This window comes from Sciurus carolinensis, chromosome 1 (genome assembly GCF_902686445.1).
Source record: "Sciurus carolinensis chromosome 1, mSciCar1.2, whole genome shotgun sequence".
Lineage (NCBI taxonomy): Eukaryota > Metazoa > Chordata > Mammalia > Rodentia > Sciuridae > Sciurus > Sciurus carolinensis.
Genome location: NC_062213.1, coordinates 38725273 through 38748692, shown reverse-complemented (window position 1 = coordinate 38748692; position 23420 = coordinate 38725273). Strand labels below are relative to the sequence as shown.

Below are 23420 nucleotides of genomic sequence, written 5' to 3'. Positions count from 1 at the left end.
AGATTATAGTGGGTGTTTGCTGAGCATGAAAGGGGAGAAAAGGAATAGGCTTTAATAAAACAGTGTTTCTACAATATCTACTCCTGTGTCTTACTTAATGTTCAGTGAATAGATAAATGTTGGGATTTCTCATACTTTTTGTAACATTTCTCAAGAACACAGATTTATGATCTTAATTATTTTAACTATTAAAATCACAAACACTGTCCTTCACATCTAGTATATACAAAAGTACACAAAGGGAGGCACTAACCTCAAAATATATGCCTCAGTGTCTTGTCAATGCACTTGAACTCTTCTAAGAATAGCTCCTGATGCTCCCTGTGGCCTCAAGCAAAATCTCATAAAATAGGAAAATGCTACAGATTGCTATTAGCAATTTACTTCAGATGGAACAGCTTTCAGCCCCACATGCATGTCCAGCTCCTCACACTTTTGCTTAATCTTTTGTGTTTATTCTATCCAAATTCTCATTATCACAAACTAACAGCATATAGTACAATAACTAAATATTACACATTTAAGATAGATGTCATTGGAAACTAAATTTGCCACACACTGTCTTTTTCTCTAATCATGGATATCATTTCCCAGAAGTCTACAGTATCACCCCTATTGTTGTATAGGGCACAGCTGTCTGCAACTAGCAGTTCCATTTGGGGAGGAAGGATTTTATGTCTTTGCTCCCCAGTGGCAGTAACAAGCTTCTTTTTCTTTGTGCTGACATTAAGATAGCTAAAATCAACAGTGAGGTAAACACTTCTTGGGACCATCTGGCAAGGATTTTAATCCAAAATATTCTGTAAACACTGACTCCATTTGAGTACCCGGAACTACTGTCCATTCGACATCAGTTGCATTTTTATTTCAGTTTTAAGCAGTAATCAAAACAGCAGAAAAAGTAGACTGTAGATTCAGTTCCTTCACTTTTCTCTCTTAAAGTATTTTTAGTTTCATGAGGGATTCCAGGAAACTCACTTTCTCTAAGAAAGCTGACAGTACCTTCTGAAGTCGCCAGTAGAAGTAAATGGGGCCCTTACAGTTTAGGTTGTTAAGTGTCTAATGCACAGAGCATATTTGGAATTTCTTCATTTTCTGTTGGGGAACACATTTATTCTACTTAAATTAGAGACAGAAGTTTGACATTGAGTTTTCTTTTCCTATAGATTTTAAAGTTTCTTTGTAAAAATTGTTTGCAGTATGACCTGTTTTAAATCTTTTTAAGTCTTTCACAAGAAATGGCTAAGATAGGATTGTGATAGCGTGCTTTATCCAGTCCCAGGACTGATTTCTGGAGTTTTTTACAAACCTGCACGAAAGTGGCAGACTGGGGATTATTTTAGCTACGAAGCACCCAGAGGAATGACTGCTGGTGCTGCTAATGGTCTCCATGTCCCTCCCCTGGCAATAAATTTTAGATATTGAAATATTGCTTTGGAGAAAACATACTGGAGATTCCTTAAGCTTTTTACAAGACACTCAAAGCCTTTTCACAAGCCAGTGCTCCACAAATGTGAATTCTTGATGTCTAAACATAAAGGTTCTTCACCGAACTAATTTTAAATGTGAATTTAATACAGAGTGCTTGGAGAAAGGGAATGCAGCTGTACCATTAAAGAATGGTATTTTGCCATTTTTAAATAATGGGAAATACTGATTAAGAATATTATAAAGATTTTAGCATAACTAGTGTGATTGTCTTTAATCATACTTATCACCATTAGTCTTTTAGCAAAAGCATTAACTGAAAGACAATGGCATACCTATTACTTGGTGGTACTTTTTAATTATTTCCATGCTTTTTAATTATTTCCAGAATATTGAGGAACTTATTATTTAAAGGTCAGAATAATGCCCAAGACATGGCCAAGCCCAGTGAGTGTCAGATGCATGGAATGTTGGATGACTTCATAGTTATGAAATTATTTCATTTCTCATGATAATTCCTGACTTGCCAAGTTAGTGAATTTTAAGAACTCTGAGAGCAGATTTTAAGATAAATGTGAAATAATCCATACTTTTGGAGTCAGGGACTTCCCTTCAGGCATTAGTTCATGTTTGACTTGCTTGACTTACACTTGGGGATAAAATGAGTTAGGACAAGGTCTTAGATACCACATTCCCTCACTGGGAAAGAAAACCAACTTGCACAACTTTGGCTGGCTCATGTTTCTTGTTATACAGGCACTAAGAAGCAGTGGTTGCCATGAAATACTTTACTTAACCTTTACAAAAATGTTTTCTTAGTATGGCAAGGCAGTTTAGTTAAATGAAAATAAATAACTAAAATTTTTGGATTTCTGTTATATCCATCTGTTGACTTCTTTTTTCTCTAATTAAAAATTAGTGATAACGATTATAATTGTCTAAATTGCCCTAATGACTAAAAATAAATTTAAATCACATAAAACCACTTGATCTTAGGATATGTATTGACATGTCTTCTAAATTAAAATCAGTTTTGATGAACAATGAATGTTCATTCGAGAATAATTTAAAAGAAAGTTTAATGAAAACTCGGGGTCAGTTTCTCTGTTGTTTATACTTACACTTAGTCAAAATTGAGTTTCAAACAAACAAAACCTGACAACTTGACTCACAGAATGTTTCTCTGAGACCAGTTGCTTCTCCAGTTGCTTATCTTGTTGGCTTCCATTTTGCAGCTAAACTAGTCGTATTGTTTCCATCCAGCGTACTCTAAACTCTTCCACTAAAGAATTATGTCCAACCGACTACAAGATGACCAAATTGACTATCATTGTGTCAAAAGAGTGTGTCTCCACAGCACCATAATCTCCTGGCTGTTAGGTACAACTCTATTAAACAAAAAGAAAGTTTTTATTTGTCATATGTATTCATTTAAAAATAAAATGTCAGTTATCTTTTTCTGCATACACACATATATATACATATCACTGGTTTTTGAAAGTTTCCTGTTCAACCCTGTGTAGTGATAAAGGGTAAACTGTCATACAGTCTGAACTTGAGATAGTCATTACTATCACAGCTCTTGTTTTTTCAGTCACATACCACATAACTGTAGGAAAACCCACACCTCTTAGAAACGTGAAAATAATAGATACGTATGATGTTGAAATGACCTCTTTAAAATAAGACTGTGTATCATTTCATACTTTTACTGTGCAAATTTATAATTCATGATGGAAATGTTCAGAACATTATGGATAAAATGTTAAAATATTCTCAATATATGAGACCGCTTGCTAATGTAATCTTTCTGCAAAAAAAATGTTAAGTAAATCACTTAATACTAGAGAGATCATTTAAATTTAGATGATTTTAATAAAGAATGCCCACTAAATATCCCATTGTTTGGCAGATAAGTATAAAACAAAAGTGCCACTACTCTTCACCCTACTCTTATTTTTTTAACTCATTTTCTCTAAGTATGTAAACTTTAGCCAGAGACCAAACAGAAAGTCCATAAACGAATTCTTGAACTTAGAGTTTTGCTTATAGTTATTTATGAAAAATAATGCTTAAAATATTCTGATTGATTTATTACAGATATACTAAGACATTGATTAATCCTTAATGTTTGCTAGAAATATGTGACTTTGGACACCCTCACTTGCCCATGTAAATTCAAATGACAGTGAAACTAGATGATGAAATGACAATGCAGTTTTAAAACTTTGAGAATATAGGTACAGTATATGAATAACATTATTTCAAGCAGCCAAACAGTACTGTTTCCCTTGCTTTGTTTCATTGTCTTTCATATTTCAGTCCCTGGTGTTGATTGATGATTGATGTTCCAGGGGAAATAGCAGTTACTGACCTAAGAGTTCACTGCCTCTTCGCATTCCTTTCTTCACTACTCCCTCAGGCAAGGCCTTTCCCTAGCTTTCCAGTGCTCCCCTCTCTATATTCCCACTAGTCTAAACACAGGCCTTTTATTTTTTTCTTTCATTTTTGTTCTTTCTAGTTATATAAGACAATAGAGTATATTTTGACATATTATATATACATAGAATAAATATAACTTGTTCCAGTTAGGATTTCATATTGTGGTTATCCGTGATTTGGAGTTTCATTGGTCATGTATTCATATATAAGGACAGGAAAGTTACGTCCCATTCATTCTGCTGTCTTTCCTGTACCCATCCCCCACACCCTTCCCTTTGTTCCCTTTTTTCTAACCCAATGAACTTTTGATTTTACCCTCCCTTGTTGTAGGTTAGCATCCACATATCAGAGAGAATATTCTGCCTTTGGTTTTTTGGGACTGGCTTATTTCCCATAGCAAGCAATGGAACCAACTTAGGTGTCCTACAACAGATGAATTGTTAAAGTGTGGTATATATATACAATAGAGTATTACTTTAAAGAAGAATGAAATTATGGTATTTGCCAGTAAATGGATAGAACTAGAGACAATCATGCTAAGTGAAATAAGCCAGTCACACAGGCCTCTTGGCTGACCACGAGTAAGATTTGACCTCCTAGAGCAATGAATTTTGTTCCATGTTGACTCTGTCCTTTCCAGGATCAACATTCAATGGCTCCATTCGGGTTATGATGAGAACTATTAGAGGAAAGGAAGCTGATGAATTCTTAATATAAAGTTAATTTTCCAAATTATATGGATAAGAAGTATAACCAGAAATTTTTTTCACAGTTAGTTTGAAGCAATAGCTTGTCACTTTTATGAATTTTCCTTGTTTTTAATGCAGTCAGTATCCTTTGGAGACATTAATTTTGTACAGAAAGAACCACTCTGTCTTGTAGTCACATGGCAAGTTAGGCTATTAACTGCTTTGGTTTATCAGAAGTAACAGTACTGTTGGTCATCTTTCATTCCATTTCAACCTGTCTTTTTTCATGTTACTTGTTGGGATAAGTATAATATGTCCTCTGGTCAACCTTTTAACTTTCCCCTGCAGAATGTCTCTGGATTCCTGCAACCTTTTTTTTTTTTTTTTTTTTAACTTTCTAATTTTGCAGTATAGTCTTGTTGAATATCTGTTTCTCACACTATATTGAGAGTATTTTTAACCTAAGTAAAACATCTCATTCTTTTCTATATCTACCCTGTGTTACATAGTTAATTGGCTTATGGTAAATATTTAATAGCTCTAGATCCTTAAAAATACTTGCAAAATTGGAATAAAATTATCCTGGGGAAAAAACCTCACATCATCACATTAAACTACTCTAAGAATCTTGTGATTATATAATAAAGTGATTTAGCAAGCCAGAAACCGTGCTAGCAGCTGTGGAGGCCCTGGAGATGAACTGAGGATTCAGTCACCTTCTTGCAAAGTACCAAGAGTGCAAATGACTTTGACCAGGACACATGGGGAACTTCATGCAAGAGATTGAATATGGGATTTTAAAATAGAAATATATTTCTTCTTCTTACTTGAAATACAAGCTGTATATGCTATTAGATGTTTTTCATTTTAATAGCATTAATTTTAACTGATTACACAATACTACATATTTACAGATTAAAATTTATAAATTATACAAAACATATGAAAAAAGGAAAGTTAAAATATATAACCCCACAACCCATAAACACACACACATACACACACTACACATACATAGGTAACTTTTGTTTATTTTACCAAAATGGGATGTGCCGCACATATCTTTTTGTAGTTTTTTTTTCCAGTTAATCTATTGTTGACAGAGTGTTAGCATTTTTTTATGCTATAAATTTGTTCAGTAGTTTGAGAGGACTCTGCAGTATATAAGGATGATTAAGAACAGAAACTCTAAGTTAGCACATGATCAGATCTCTTACCTTCCCCTCCCAGCACTGTGTCCCTGAAGAAGTCACTCAGCCTCAGCCTCTGTGTACTTCAGCTTTGTTTCATCCCGAAAAGAGAAAAAAAAAAGTACCTACCTTACAAAATTGTTATAAGGAATAAATAAAATAATATATAAAAAGCTCTTAGCCAAGCATATAGTAAGAGTCTAATAAATGATAGATGTTGTTATTTTTACTATATTTTATTTGACCAATTTTTAGTGCTACCAAATTTTCTTTATTATTTTAATGAGTAAGCATACATCTTCTGGAATAGACACACAACTAGTTAAGACTTTGCACACATTTATATTATCACATGAGGATAAATTCTTTCTTAGAATTGATGAATCTAAGTATGAAATTAAGATTTTTGATTCAAGGATTACCCTCCCATTGCAATTTTTATTCCAACCTTACAAGTGTTAACCTTTTTAAAGAGGATGCTTCATGCCGCTTGCAACAGTATTGATGTCCTTCAATGAATTCAGTCTTGAGGGGAAACTTTCAAGTGTTCATATTCTTTGGAAAGCAAACAGCCCAGCACTTGCATTGTGACAGGGTCTGTTGCTTCCTGCAAGTTTGCTTAGGAAAGACTTTTATATTTTGACTTTCTTTCTTGCTTCTGCCAAAATAAACTGAACCAAAGAATCCAAGGTATCCGCTCATAATAAGCAATTGTTTTATTTATTTCCACCTAATCTTTCTTTTAGATGGCAGATTGTGTTCTATCAATATGAATGGATATATGTAGGGTTAGAGTTTTAGTATCAAGTCATGAGGACATTAAGTATGAGCCATCTTCTAGAAATTTTCCTACTTAATTCTTAGCATTATTTCAGTTACCCTTAATGTCCTGAAATCCAACTGCCTTGAAAAAGCAGCAGTGAACAACATATTTCATTTTTATACTAACTTAGCAGTGTGAAATGTATTATCAGTTCCACTTAGAGTCATCCATTTGAAACAAGCAATTTAACTTTGATCTGTTTAATTTGCTTTCCAAACAATATTTTGTATGAATAATTTTTAATATATTTAAACTCAGTTTTCACTCATGATGTTCATTTGTTTTGTCATTTGGAGTATACTTGATATTTTAATGTTAATATTGTAATATCTGAATTGTGGAGCTGAGGAATCACACTGATTTGTGGTTTCATCTAATATCTGTGTAAAACATATAATCTTTTCTAAATACTTTAATTTAATGCTCACTTTATTATATTTTTATATATAAATACCACCACTAAAATTTTTGAATACTTACTTTTTTGAAATTAACCTTTATTTATTTATTTATTCAATTTTATTGAGTGCCCACTGTGCATTAGGCTCTTATAGTGATGAGTTTTAAAGTTTAACAAATACTTTATACCTAAGTTTTAATTATTAATACAGGGAACATTTACAAATATTTGTATAATATATAAATAAATGAATGTATATTCAATAACTTATTTCCCCGTAGATTTCATGATCATTTTTCATAACCCCTGAAATTTCTATGATGAACATAATGAATTAGGAAATTTTTTGAAGTTGTTTAGATTTTCAGTTTCTCTTTAGAACATTACATATCACTATAGGGTACACTACCAGAAAATGCAAAAGAATATCACAAAGAGGTCTGAAGACAAAATTCTAATTTGCTGTTATTGAGGTAGAAAAAGTCTCAACAGTTTTTAAATAAACGAGATACATAAATTCACAGAAAAGTATTTGGTACTTTTATCGTTTGTATTTCAAAATGTAATTTAAAATTTTTGCCTAATCTTTCTCCTTCTCCTTCTTGGTATGCTCTTTTTTCCTAGGTTTTATCTTATTTTTATTTTTTTCTGAATATTGATTCAGGAATTCCTCCTTTGGACATGACTGTGTGTGGTCCTCAGAAATAATCCCTAACTCCCTGATGACTAATTCTAAGTTTTAGCTTGTACAGGAAAAAAAAAAAAAAAAAAAAAAAAAAGAATCAAAAGCTATACATGCTCCTATCTGAGGTCTCCAGTAGTAAAATTATGACTATAGTCTAACTGCCAGTGTAAAACTGGGGGTCTGCCGAAAAACAGAAAACATAGCCCCTTGGGACCTCACAACAACTGTGGCCACTGTACATCCTGCTTGTGGCTTCTATTTGACTTTTTTTTCCCCCAGTGGAAAACATTACATACTAGTTAAATGAACCAAAAAAGAATGAAAAGCCTGGATGGATGGAAAGGTGGTGGAGGAAGTACATCAGTAAGGGAAACAAAAGAGGTGAAAGAAAATGTCCAAGTTGGTAAGAGAAGATAAAAAGTCCTCAGTCTCTAGGCAAGAAGAATAAGCCAGTTCCTTCCTCTTCCCCACACTGAGGTCATCCTTACTATTATAATTTTTCCGCCTCCACAGGCCACACTTACTCTTCTGGCAGTGACTGACCACAAATCCCTGACCTACCAGCCAGATCTACCTATCTGACCCTGTCCACTACTCTTTTTTCCACATTTCCATTTCTCCAGCCAGTTGAGACTATTGACTTTCCCTAAGCATGGCGTCTATTTTTCACATCTCAGATTGTCTGTTGACCTAGGACAGGTTGTCATCTTTTCAGGTTGAAATCCTACCCAAGGTGAGACTCAGCTAATGCCGAAGCTTTCTCAGTCAAGGAGGCCTGAAGCAGGCCCCCCTCTCTTCTGGACTACTGTAATGCTGTGTTCCTCTCCTGCTGCTTCCTGTTCATTATTTGCCTTGCCTTATTCTCCCTGAAAGATCAAAAGTTCCTTATGGGATAAAGAGCACATCTCTTCCTTCTTCCTCCTTATTTTCTCCATAGGGCCTATCATAGTGCCTTCCATTTAGTACCTATGTGGTGAAAATGGATGAATGTGGGAAAGAAATCTCATTAAAATCAGATGGTCTAACACAAATTTCACATTTTTGTGCCTGACTTTACACTTACCTCTGTATAGAAATGAAAATAGGTACATGAATATTTGTTATTAAATGGAGATTTTCAGTACTTGTAGCAGTGAAATTGATTCAGTGGGGCCAGCAAGAATACCACCTCCCACCCTGGCTTGGTGTCTGTGGGTATCTGAGCCACTGCCATCCAGTGTCCAAACCCAGGGCCACAGCTCCCAAGCATGGTATTTAAACCCTGAGAAGGAGGAATGTGATACTCCTGGGCCTCCTCAATTTCTTTGTGTAGCTGTTTCTCTTAAGAATGTAATTCCTTTCCTAATAAGTATATACATCAAATTACTAGTGAATATTTAGGGAGTTTTTTTTTAACAAAAGACCAAACTTAACATATATTCAATTGATGATGCATATGGGGAGAAGTGTTAGGAAAATTTTTCTCCCTCTTAACTTTAGTATGTGAACTAAATCAAAATAGATCTAAAAGTTTATAATTCTACAAAAAAAAAACTGCACATACATTCTGAGAACCAATAACTGCCAAGCAAAACCTGACCGAATATTCCTTAGTGACATTCAGTCATTAAAAGCTAGGTACATAGAGTGAGTAGCTATCTTACATTGAGCTCATATACAAATGTGAACACTCCTCAATTAAAATTACATCGTGTATATTATTGCTATCTCTAGAGTCTATGGAATGTTCAGGAAAAATATAGCTGAGCTTGACCTTAAGTACCTTGCCTCATTATTTTTTTTTGGTCATTTCCAGCTACTAGTCTCTCCAAAGAAAACAACTTTCTTATTTCTTTTAGTTTTGTATGTGCCCTGAGCTTTATTCCCAGTTGTTGCTGTAAAAAACTGAAATTTTTCCAAACACTGCTATTGTTTTTCTTTTTTTTTTTGCCCTGCAACTTATATTTAAACATCAAAGTTACTCTAGTACTTTTATGTTGGGGAGTATATAAAAGACCCTATTTTCCCCTGAAGATATTTGCTATCTAGGTTTTTGGGTTTTCTTACTCCTTCTCCTTCCCCTCCTCCTTCTCCCCCTCCTCCTACCCACTCTTCTTTCTATTTTTCCTCTTCTTCTTCCTCTTCACTATTAGCCTTTCTTTTTAGAAGTCATCTCACTGGTAGCCTTTGATTTCATAGACTCACTGGCAATTGTATGGAAAAAGAACTGAAGTGGGGCTGTATATTAAAGATGGGGTGGTAGTTATATTTTTAAAAATGCCTTGTTCATGGTAGGACCCTACTTCACCTAATCATCAAAATTCATGTTGTGATGACTAATGATATTGGGTGACTTAAAAACTCATAGAACATTGTTTATTTTCATGTAAATGTGTCCTAAAGAAGTACTACTAATAATTATTACTTTGGAATGTCCACATAAACTGATTCCCTTCCTCAATGGGTCAAAATAGGAAAATTAAGTGAGCACAGAAGAAATCCAGATAGTACCAAAGTGGCAATACCATATGAATAAATTAAAATATGAATCAAGAGATTCAGTTGGTAAAAGTTAACAGTAAATATGTAGTGCAAAAAACAAAAAGAACAAAGTTTTTTTCTTACATCATAATACTGAAGGTATTTCTAACTTGATATTGTGATCTCACAAGGGGAATATATTAAATGAACTGAATCTTCAAATTGCTGTTTTGCTCTTTATCAAAAGAAAAAATAAGGAATGGTAATTTAGGGTAAAAAAAAGATAATGCCATGCACCTGTTCCAGGCTAACTGGTCTAGCTGCTCTGGTTCTGTGCCCCTTCTGTAGACACAGAAGAAGAACTGGACCATCCAGAGTCTCCCCAGACATCTTACCATTCCAACTTCTCAACACCTAGCTCCTTGGTTCCCCCTCTTACATACCCATCTCAGTTTACTGTAGGCTTATTCCATGTAGCTACAGAAAGGGGATATTTCTGGAAGACAGTGGGACCATAAGAAATGACATTCCAGGATGTCAGTTATCTGATCAGAGAATGGACAACTTTGTCAGGCTTGTGATCTCCTCCAGACTTCTCATAGAGGGATACAGACCTTGACAGAATTGCTGAGGAAAAGACTTCCTGTGAGGCTTGAATGTGCTTGTGGCCTCTGCCTAGTATCAACACTCTGACCTTGATATAATCCTTTCTCTCAGTTGTGTGCAAAATCCATACCCTATTGTAAGATTAAAGGAAAAAAATAAGTATGTCCTCAAGTGCCAAAAAATAAATTAATAATAATATAATAATAAAATACCACAAATCAAACTTAGCTTTTATTACAACCTAACTATAAGAAGGAATAAACTACTGGACATTGGTGGTGAATACCTATAATCCCAGTAATATTAGGGGAGGCTGAACTAGGAGGATCTCAAGTTCAAGGTCAGCCTCAATAATGTAATAAGACCCTGTCTCAAAATTTAAAAATTAAAAAATAAAAGGACTGGGGATATAACTATATGGCAAAATGTCCCTGGGTTCAATGCCCAGAACCAAAAATAAATAAATAAAAAGCTGTCATTTAAGACCAAGGCTCTTTGATCTCACATTTAAACCGTCTTGTCCTCCAAAATGAATGAAATGGTCTTTTCTTAGATATTCAAGAGGCCTTTTACCATTTGATAGGACCATTATTTTTAAGAAGGTTTAAAATGTGATCTGGAAAACTACATTGACTCTATGTGGCATATTTTCTATTATTAGCCTGGCGGAATAAGCTGGAAATGGATGAATAATGCAGGTTAGAGAGAAAACAGATGCTAGATATTACAAATAGAAAGGTTTTCCAGCAATGAGACATTCATTTTAGGACTAGATTTTTGTTGGCACATTTGGCATTGTGATGATTATTGTTTTTCTCTCCAGCTGTTACACATCTGTATTGAAGGTTGGGGCAATTGGCGTTGGTCAGAGCCCTTCAGTGTGGACCATGCTGGGACGTTTATTAGAACGATTCAGTACAAGGGTCGAACTGCATCACTCATCATCAAGGTTCAGCAACTCAGTGGAGTGCAAAAACAGGTAAGTTTCTTTGTATTCATGTCCTAGACATCTCATATATTTGATGTAATGGAGATGAAACTTAAAAGAAACATAAATAATTCATAACAAAAATATCACAGTGGTTATGCCTGGTTAGGCCTACTATGACCATACATATGAGCACCTAATAAATGCTGGTTGATAAGCCTGATGATGATGATGGTATCAAACCTCTTGTCCCACATCTTTTACAAGAGCTGCTAACGAGCAGTAAAATTTACTGATTTTAGTTTCACCTCTTCTCCCTGTCACCACCTACCTTCTGGTGGAGGTGCTAATGAGCTGTGAAATAGCCAAAGGCCTTTACTGAGAAGGAAGAGAAGCAAGGGGTGGTGGGGACCCTGGATAATCCACCAGTGGATAACCAGGAGTTGTTTCTGCAGCATGTGAGAAGAAGCTGTGTGAAAGTGTTGTGATACTCTCCCGTGACACAGTAAGCCTGGGTCTCCAGCAAGCTTTTCTCTTCTAGAAGTTAATATTAACTGCAGTAAAAATTCACTGCAGCCTAACTCTTGGCATATAAAACCTCAGCTCTCAGCACATATTTTTACGTATTTTATAAAACTTCCTTTTGGCTGTTTTTGAAGTTCTAAGACTGCGAAGGGAAAAAAGTATCTGACACTTTTTTTGTGTTCTTAAGATGTGAAAATGTGGTTTCTAAAAGATGTTTTTCAAGCATGGAGCATATGACAAGAGCAGAAAGAAAGAAAGGAAGTATTAAAATCTGAAAACTGGCTTCACCACACACATAATAACTGGATTTGTCATAAGAGTTTTCACATATACATCTGCATCTGGATTGTAGCAGTTGAGCCAGAGCGTATGTGAACTAGGACATGATAGAAATAGTACCCAGGCCCTGGAAAAGGGAGCTCCTCTTATCAAGCAGCAGGGGTTCTTCTGCTGCCCTGTGCCAGGAAACAAGCAGGAAGCAACTGGCGAGAGAGGAACAGTAGGCCCCAAACTATGTACATTCTTGGTCTGCACCTAATCAGGGAGTGGGCTTCATGTTCTCATTAGTGTGAGTAACAGAAATGAAAAGAGACTACAGCAGAGGAGTCCAGAGAAGAAATGTGGAAGACTTTTCTCAATTAACTGTCATTCCTCAGAGTATGTATTGATCACCTACGTGGAACAGGGTAAAGTGGAAGACACCAAGTGTGTGACACAGTCTTTGCTCTTACATTGTAAATGTATGTAAATCCAGCCATGTATATAATTAAGAGTAAGGTAATTCTGAAGGGAATTCAGAAGTTTTACTAAGAAGATACAACCTATCTGGGCACGGTGGCATACGCCTGTAATCCCAGCCACTGGGGAGGCAGAGGCAGGAGGATCATGAGTTCAAAGCCAGTCTCAGCAACAGCAAGGAGGCACTAAACAACTCAGTGAGACACTGTCACTAAATAAAATACAAAATAGGGCTGGGGATGTGGCTCAGTGGTTGAGTGCTCCTGATTTCAATCCCTGGTACCACCCCTGACAAAAAAGAAGATACAACTGAAGCTGGCTTCAGAAAATATTAGAATTTAGATTAAGAAATATTCCAAGCACATGGAATTACATTAAAAAACAACACAAAGAATAAATGAATCTTATGAATCTTGTTGAAGGACTCATGGGAGATCAATCTACTCATGTGAGCTTTGAGCTAGTCATAAGAACTGAAAGTGCCCCTGACTGTCATTGGCCCTCAGAGGTCTCTTACTTGGTGTTCACTCAGTAAAGACCTGCCCAACAAATACACGCTGGGTTTCAAATTCTGCTACTCATGCTCTTTCAGAAATGTCTATCCACCTTCTCATTCACTAGCATGTCTGAGAAATGATCACTCAGCCTCTGTTTGAGGAATTCAGACCAGAGACCAATCCCCTCACCCTTTCTGTTGTTGATTTCTACCAACTGTTAGGAAGTTCTTCCCAAATTTTACCAAAATCTTTCACCATTCCACAAACTTTTACCATTCTCCAGAACTGTGAGGTGTACACAACCAACACACAACACCTTGTTATAAGGACAAATCACCTCTCTTCTATATTCCAGCCCTTCAAAACTGTGAAGGGGACTAGCACATTTTCCTTGTCTTTAGGCTGAGGGTTCTCTCTCTCAGGTGTGCATCAGAATCCCGGAGGGCTTGTCAAAACACAGATTTCTGGATCCCTCCCCCAGAGTTTCAGATCCAGTAGGTCTTGGGAGTAACCTGATCATCTGTATTAATAAAAGGTTCTCAGTGATGCTGATGCCACTGGTCCAGGGGCCACACTATCCCTCCTCCCATCCAAACTTTCCCAATTTCTTCAACTCCTCTGCGTGTGGTTGCTAGAACATTTACTAAAGAGTGAAACGGTGCCAAGAAATGGTTTTAATGATATGTCCTAGCAGTTAAGATCCTAGGCAACCCATCTGTATCCCCTTGCTGGCTGTGTGATATTTAGCAAATCATTGCATCTTTTTCTAAAGCAATTTCTTAACCTAGAAAATAAGGATAGTAATGGTGGCTTCCTTAGGAAGTTATTGTGAGCATTACATGAGTTTTTGTATGCAGAGTGCTTTTGATGTGCCCAGCCCACTGTCAGTCCAGTAAACGACAATTAAAATTATGGTAATGAAATATTCTCAGGCATGAGTAACACTAGCTGGACTTTTTTGTGTTAACCTACAATAGCATCTCATTCTTGCATAGATCTGTATTTTTGAGGAATTATGTTAAACTTCAGGGATAAATAAACATGATATTCCTACACAGATAGTACACAATGCAACAGTCCACCAAATGTTAGAATCATTGGTTATTTGAAAAATACATTTCTAAAAACTGCTCACAAAATTTTACTTCTCTCTTTGTCCTTCTTCCTTTTCTCACACACACAGACACACACACACATACACACACAAGCAAAAATTTTAAATGTCTTTTCCAATTGGATTTAATTTTTATTGTCAGGGTAGTTTAGCATCCAGATTAGGTCTACTTAAAGTACTTGAGAGACGTAGGATTTCCTCAGATGGTGAGGTGAGGAAGGAAGGAATCAAGCTTCAGAAGAGCTCCATGGATTTTTGCCTCCCTCACATCTTGGCTTCTTTCCTTCTATTCCACTTGGGCCTGGAAATTTGCAATAAACTGCAGCTGCCTAATTACCAAGACTCATTTGGTGAGGTGAGTGCATGCAGATCCCTGATGTACCTTAACCACATTAATACGCCCTGGATAATGGAGAGTTGGCTAGAGCTCTTTAATGTTGATGTTTTGTTATCTGTACTCTGCCTCTCCTTTATTCCTCTCATTTCCCACAATTGAATGAAAGTTGACCACATATAAAATTTCCCAGGACCTTTGTACATTATATGACTACTCATGTACGCATTGCTTCCATGTTTCCCAGGCCTTCATTGAACAAACCTTCACCACTCTAAAAGCCCAAATGTATGTATATATGTTTGTATATTTGCAACTTTATACATATACTTTTAATCATGGTTAAGATATCATTTTCCAGTGCATCTGGTGCTCTGGAGTTATTCTTTAATATCTCTGTTCTTGGCACTGATCTAATAAGAGTTCTGAAACCTGCTAAGTAAAATCATATGTGGAATCTTCAGTGCTCATCGTTGTGGCTTTGGTAAGAGAGGGGAATTAGTGTGAAAGCGGGAAATATGTATTAAAGAGAAACCCTACATTTAAAAAAAATTAAGTAGCTGTCTTCAACTGATAAATTAATCTTGAAATTCTAACCATAATTTTCAAAATAAAGGCATTGTAAGTTGGTCACTTTGAAGAAGAGCAGACGGAGCTCTCCTGAACCCACAACCACACAAAGCATCACTCTGATGAGTGGTCATTTTGGATTGTCCTTTATCCCAGTAGTCTTCCCTCCCTGGCCACTTGTAAGGATTTTCTTTTTATCAAATCTGAAAGCCTATTTAACAGACTTTTTAGTTGAAAATGAAACTATAAAAACCCATCAAGAGGATCTTTGTCTTTAAACAAAGTGAGTCCCAGATGGTTGCAGATATTCTGTGGTTTCTGTGAGAGACAGCAAAATTTTCTTCTAAATCTCCTGAGGTTCAAAGGTTGTAAGGCAAGAGTGGTGCACACATGTTGCCAGGCTTGGCAGATCAAGAATGAAAAGAGTTAAATACTGCCTCCAAATTCTCAAATGTTTATTTGAAGTTAGGTTCTGTTATGGCATCATAAGACTTTTTCATGAGTGTCTAGTAATCCCTAGCATATGCTAAAGATAAGCTTGCCTGCTAATTTAAGTCTTATAGTTCTGTTGATTTTAATAGTTTATTATTTTGAAAGCATAGGTATAATGACTGTGAGGTCTAGGGGAAGAATAATAGTGAAGTATACACTTAATAATAGTGAAGTTTACACATGTGCTCCTAAAGAAAATGCAAATTAACAGATAGTTAGAAAATAAATATTGAAGAAAATGCTGAATCTAACTATGTAAATTGCACAAGGCAAAACAACTATGAGATTTCATTTTTGATCCACCAATCTAATAGGTGTCTTTTGGATAAATAATAGTTCCTTCAAAAATAATTATATTTATGTGTGTAAATAGTAGCTCATTTTAAATGACCATCACAGAGAACTCTTGATGACATGGAAAAAGTATCAACTAATTATGTTTGTTAAATAATGATTTTTCCAATAACCCAGTCAATAAATGGGCAAAGGAACTGAACAGGCACTTTACAGAAGAAGAAATACAAATAATCAACAAATACATGAAAAAATGTTAAACATCTCTCACAATTAGAGAAATGCAAATTTAAAGTACTCTGAGTTCCATCTCACTCCAGTCAGAATGACAGTTATCAAGAATACAAGTAACAGGGCTGGGGATATAGCTCAGCTGGTAGAGTGCTTGCCTTGGAAGCAATCCCCGGCACTGCAAAAAACAAAAATAAAAATAAAAAAAAATAAAGAATACAAGTAACAATAAATGTTGGTGAGGATGTGGGGGGAAAACTACAATCATATATTGCCGGTAGGACTGCAAATTGGTGCAACCACTCTGCAAAGCAGTATGGAGATTCCTTAGAAAACTTGGAAAGGAATCACCATTTGACCCAGTTATCCCCCTCCTTGATATATACCCGAAGAATTGAAAATCAGCATGGTGATGCAGCCAAATCAATGTTTATAGTAACTCAGTTCACAACTGCAAAGCTATGGAACCAACCTAGGTGTCCTTCAACAAACCAATCAATAAAGAAAATATGCTGTATATACACAATGGAATACTAAGCCATAAAAAGAATTACTTTATGACATTTGCTGGTAAATGGATGGCTCTGGAGACTATCATGCTAAGTGAAATAAACCAATCCTAAAAAACCAAAGGTTGAATATTCTCTCTGATATGTGGTTGCTAACATACAACAAAACAGGGAGGGAAAGAATAGAAGTTCATTGGATTAGGCAGAGAGGAATGAAGGGAAGGGAGGGGAGATAGGAATACGAAGGAGAGTGGAATGAATGTGACATAACTTTCCTATGTTATATATAAATACACCACCAGAGTAAATCCACAGCATGTACAAGCACAAGAATGGAAAATTATATTCCATGTATGTATAATATGTCAGAATACACCCTACTGTCATGTATATCTAAAAATAGTTTAAAAAGAGTTTCTGTTGCTCTGCATCCTAGGCAGTAGTTAGTATTTTCCTTTTTTTTTTTATTTCAGTCGTTCTAAAAGTATGTAGAAACAAAATTTTATTTTGTTTTGATTGGCAATTCTCTGATAGCAAATGATGTTGAACATTTTCATATGATTATTTGCTACCTGTTTTTCTATTCTGGTGAAAAGGCTCCAATTTTTTTCCCACTTAGAAAAAAGTCTAGGTGGTTTATTTATTATTGAATTTTAAGAGTTCTTTGTACATTCCAAATACAAGTTATTTTCAATATGTTTGTTTTTCAAATGTTTTATCTTTAAAAATATAATAAACTCATAAAATTTGAAAAAAATATATACTTTGTAATCTTCATAGAAAGTTAATAAGGCAGATCCTATTATTATTATTCCTATTTTATTTCACATCATAAGAAGGAAGAAGGCGAGTTTGGTGTTGGTGACCTCAGCACCTCAGTACTGTATCTACTTCTCTGCCATCCTCTGTGTATGCTTCTCTGGTCTCAAGATGTACATCCTCTTTTAATACCTTCTATGACAGAAAAGAAGGACATTTTCTTCTCAAATTGTTTCCCTTCTTTCAAGGAGTAAAATCTTCTCCAGAGCCTTTGCCATCTTGCCTTTTCACATCAGTAGCCAAAACACATTCACCCCTAAGCTAATCATTGGTAAAGGGGAAATGAATCACCAGGATTAGTGTTCACCCATTTCAGTACAGTCTCCAAGGTTCGTGGGAGATATTCACCTCCCTTGAGTGCTTGACTGTCTTTTGAACCTAAACCAAATCAATTTTTAACAGCAGGAATAAAAAAGGACCCACTATAGGAAGACAACCAATGATTTCTGCCACATTTGTGTTATGGTGATCAGCCATAACTTGCTTTCATTTGAAATCTAAATTTTCTTATGAGTAGATATTAATTTTATGAGTGACAGATTATCAGGGTGATCTTCAACACAGATTCTAGGTCAGAGCTTCTGGGTACCAATGTTACAGTTCAAGGTCAAAGGCTAAAACAGACCAGTGTCCCAGCTCAAGCAGTCAGACAGAATGAGTTCCCTCTCACTCAGCATTTTTGTTGCTGTCAGTTCTTCAGTTGATTGGGTGAGACCAAACACATGGGGAGGACAATCTGTTTAATTCAGCCTATCAGTTCAAATGTAAATGTCACCCACAAACATCTCCACAGACACATTGAGAATAATTTTTGATTAAAAATATCTGGGCACTCCATAGCCAATTGACACATTAAAGTTAACCATCACATGCTTAGACCCTTAAGTATACTATATTAAGTATAGTATACTTAAGTATACTATAAGAATATTAAAAATATAAAATCTAGTTTGTGAAAGTTCTGTTTTCTGTAACCGTGGTGAATATTTATTGCAAAAGTATTTGCTTTCTAAAATTGTTTACTGAATAAGAGTAAATTTTCCAATATCCTTTCATTTTCAATCAATTCAAGAAACATTTCTTAATACCTATTATGAACTCTTGTCCAAGTACAAAGTTGGATCTGAGGGTTTAATGGATAATTCTGAGTGTTTTATAAAGATATATACTACAATGTAGAAGAAACTGAATAAAGTAAAATATAATGAGATATCTCAGTCAAAGATCTTGTGTCTTGCTGTATTCAGACATCTCTTACCAGATAAGAGGACAGTATACTTTAGGAAATCAGCTATGCAAAATAGATAGACCACAGTTTTCTATTCAGTTACCAGAGCTAATACTTCCTGTCAGTTCCCATCCTTTTCAACTCTTACATTATTTGATGAGATTAACCACCACCTGATCACACACCTCTCAGTCACCTCTCATGGCTTCAGCAAAAGTACTTTCTCCTGATTTATTTCCACCTTCCTTCACCCCTTTTTCCTCTGGCCCCTTCTCTGACTTCTTACCCTGTTCCTACAGTATCGGTCAATTTCTGGGCTTGAGATTCCATCCTCTCCTCTGGATGAACTGTCCTCTGTCGATGCACATTTGCACAGCTTTTCTTTCACAAGTCTTTGTCTGCAGTTTCATCTTCTCTCCTGAGCACCTGATCAGTATTTCTGACTGGGCACTGGACCCTCCCTATGAGTCTCTCTTTAAAGTATTGAAAACTTAATATGACAGAGCAAAATTCTTTCCTTCAAGTCTCTTTTCTTTCTTGTATTAAGCTAATTTACTTCATTTGCTTTCCATTAACCTCAACATATCTATCTGGATGATTGTATGTAATGAACTCTGAATTGATGAAGCCTTGTATATTTACACATTGTCTTTTAGATTATCATCTGTGGAAGACAGATCATCTGTAGTTATTTGTCTCAAAGCATAGAACTAAAAGTTGTTCAGCATTATATTGGACAAGATGGACAAGCCGTGGTTCGAGAACATTTCGACTGCCTCACAGCTCAACAGAAATTGCCTTCATATATATTAGAAAACAGTGAACTGACAGAGTTGTGTGTGAAGGCCAAAGGAGATGAAGACTGGTCAAGAGATGTGTGCCTGGAATCCAAAGCCTCTGAGTATAGCATTGTCATCCAGGTATGAGAAGTAGTACAATCTAGAATAAAGCAGCTTTAAAACTGAAATGTTCTCTATGGAATGAATTGGCCCCTTCAGTTCACTGTACATTTACTTTATGCCATGTCAAAGTCTGTTTTTGCTTCATTGTTTTTGTTTTGTTTGGGGTGCTTTTTATCCAACTTTAAGTTTTTTTATCATCCAAACTGATATTATATCCTTGTCTTATTTTGATTAATGTGTAGCTGTTCGGTATTTAATAGGACTCTCTCCTATCTCATGCGTAGGTGCCATCTTCAAACAGTTCTATTATTTATGTCTGGTGCACAGTTTTGACTTTAGAACCCAACTCTCAAGTGCAACAACGAATGGTGAGTGCTTTCCCAATCCTAAAATATGGTATACGACTCTGACCTTTCCTGTTCTGAAATAAATTAAGGTCACAGTGACCCAGGGAAGAGATTTATTACGAGTTTGTTTCAGCATCAAACAGCTGGGATACTGCAACAAAGCAAATATGAAAGTTGTTCTGTCCTTTTATTTTTATAGATTGTGTTCAGCCCTCTTTTTATCATGAGGAGTCATCTTCCAGACCCCATTATCATACATTTGGAGAAAAGGAGTCTGGGATTGAATGAAACACAGATAATTCCAGGAAGAGGGCAGGAAAAACCACTGCAAAACATAGAACCTGACCTTGTACATCACCTAACATTTCAAGCAAGGTATTAGCAAGATACATTTTTTTTATTTTCCTAAAAGAAGTTTGGTAGAAAAGTAACCTTGTATTCTTGAGGAGTGAGGGAGCATGCATGGAATTTTTATCTTAGAAGAATGTTATTTTTAAATAGTGTTCTGCTTAGTGTTCTCTTATTCTCTTCTATAGTTTTAGATAAAATTTACCCTTTCACATCAAGCTTAGAAATAAGAGTGGTGCATGTGTGTGTGTCTCCCTTTTCCCCTCTCTGACTCTCTCCTTCTCCCTTCTCCCTCTTCTCTGTCCTTTTTTTTCCTCCATGTGATTGCCCATACTCCCATTCTCAAGTGTGTATTATCCCTTTATAATAAATATTTACTACTCAAAACAAAGAGAAAGAAAAAAGAACCAATCAGGAAGTGTCATCAAAAAAATGTAATTTAGTTTAGATTTAACTGACACATGATTTCTGTAGTGGAAGAAGGCGTGACTCGAGATCTCACCCAAGCATGGGCAGGTAAGAAGGAAAAGCCAAGACCAGGTAATCCAAAAACTATCATACTTTCCTAAATCATGGAAAATGGACTCAAGCCACTTAAAAGTATGGTTCATAGTACATTTTTAGTTAGGTATTTTAAAATAAATTATAGAACACTTTAGGATTCTGATACTTATTTTTTTCTTTCCATTTCCTAGAGAAGAATATGATCCTTCTGATTGTGCTGTTCCCATCTCAACAGCCCTCATTAAGCAAATAGCCACTAAGATACACCCTGGAGGTACAGTTAATCAGATCCTTGATGAATTCTATGGACCAGAAAAGTCTCTTGAACCCACATGGCCCTATAATAAGAAGGATTCTGACAGGTAACAGTCTTCAGCTATCTTTTTCTACATGTGCTAATAAACATTAAGAAATGACTTCACAAAAATATTAAGATACCGGGCTGGGGAGATAGCTCAGCTGGTAGAGTGCTTGCCTCGAAAGCACAAGGCCCTGAGTTTGATCCCCAGTACCGCAAAAAAAAAAAAAAAAAAAAAAAATTAAGATACCATAAATGGTGTGAAAAAAGATATTTGCATGTATTTGTGAGATTCTGACCTTTTGTCATCTAGTAGATAGATTTATAGATTTTTTTACTCATAATGTACAACGTAATTATATGAAAAGTTGCTTTCTCCTGCTTGCAAATTCAACATTGAATGACTGATATGAAGAGGTATCCTACAGGAGCATTGTGTGTCTGGAATCCTTAAACATATTTCATGAATACTAAAGTCATCATATTTCATTGAGTCTCTTGGATGTGGTATTTGAAACAGGAATGAACAGCTGAGTCAGTGGGATAGCCCAATGCGAGTGAAGCTGTCAGTCTGGAAGCCATATGTTAGAACTTTGTTGATAGAACTTCTGCCCTGGGCCCTGCTTATCAATCAGTCCAAGTGGGACCTCTGGCTTTTTGAAGGAGAGAAGATTGTTCTACAGGTTCCTGCTGGCAAAACTATTATTCCTCCTAATTTTCAGGTACTATAACTTTTAAAAGTAACATAATTCTTCTCCCAACAACTAGATTTTATTCTGAGGTTACATTTATGATTTAACAGAATGAGTACATTGTGGAAAACTGTCCTTATAGATATGTACATAAGGAGTATGGAATGTTCTTTGATATTCAGAGAACATTTCCTCCCATTTTCCCCCCATCAGCAGTATTCATGGTTGATTTATCATTAAATTTTGATAATTTGTACTAGTTACATGCTCATTTCTGTTGTGTACAGGATATTTGACAAGTGTTAAGATTAATCTCTCGGTGTGTTAAGGATACAGGGTTGTATTATATGCTAACCCACCCCCTTGATAATCTCTGCAATTTTTAAATTCTCTGAAATCTGTGAGGTGTTGAGGATTTTCTGAACCACCATTTTTGTCAGACTTCTTTTTCTTTATAAGTGGACTTGTATGTCCATAATTATGAAGGCTTACCCAGTTATTAATTATAACATGGACACAGAGAGAAAAACCTAATCATGAAATAAAATTTCAGAAGATTTTATATTCTAACTTATAAAACTAACTTTATAAGGCTAGATCATTTCAAGACATATAAATCTGTAAGAAAATGAAGTGAAAATAACTCCTAAATAAAATATTTTCCTGGTAGAAAACAATTTCAGAGTTCTTTTTTTTTTTTTGAGTTCCAGTCCATAAACATCTTTATTCAATTGCATTTTTCATTTTTTAATAATCAGATACTGTTACCTTGTGGAATTGGAATGTTGACCTGGATGGACCTAATATTGCATGTTATTCTCTTGTCAAATGAGATGAAACTTTCAGTTTTTAAGCCTTGGTATTTATAGGATAGTCACATCTCAAGTTTGTTTTTTCTTCCCCTTCCATAAATATGAATTTCATTGTGAATCAAAATTGACATTGGAAACAAAGATAAAATGTATATTGCTATTATTTAAAAAAAAAAAAGTGGAATGATATTTGGTTGCTTTGGTGCACCTATTATATAATATGAAAAAATTTCTGGTGCTTGAGGTTAAAAAAATATACCAAATTTAAGAAAAATACTTTATAATTGAGGTATTATTTTTCCAGGAAGCTTTTCAAATTGGAATATACTGGGCAAATACAAACACTGTGCACAAGTCAGTAGCAATTAAACTAGTCCATAATCTGACATCTCCAAAGTGGAAAGATGGAGGTAATGGTGAAGTTGTGACATTGGACGAAGAAGGGTTTGTTGATGCTGAAATAAGACTTGGTGCTTTCCCAGGACATCAGAAGGTAAGGTCAGAGTTAATGTGGC

The 23420-nt window shown here is 35.4% G+C and overlaps 1 protein-coding gene across 4 annotated transcripts in view; it reads left to right on the top strand.

Annotated features, from left to right (window-relative positions):
* The window catches only part of Vps13b (vacuolar protein sorting 13 homolog B), an 829431-nt gene that overhangs the window by 758638 nt on the left and 47373 nt on the right, over positions 1-23420 (top strand). For all 4 annotated transcript variants that reach the window (XM_047551787.1, XM_047551802.1, XM_047551778.1 and 1 more), the window contains exons 44-50: positions 11547-11702; positions 19659-19922; positions 20189-20272; positions 20451-20626; positions 21295-21465; positions 21922-22123; positions 23210-23398. In XM_047551787.1, the coding sequence (XP_047407743.1) occupies positions 11547-11702; positions 19659-19922; positions 20189-20272; positions 20451-20626; positions 21295-21465; positions 21922-22123; positions 23210-23398 (1242 nt within the window). The remainder of the gene's footprint in view (positions 1-11546; positions 11703-19658; positions 19923-20188; positions 20273-20450; positions 20627-21294; positions 21466-21921; positions 22124-23209; positions 23399-23420) is intronic.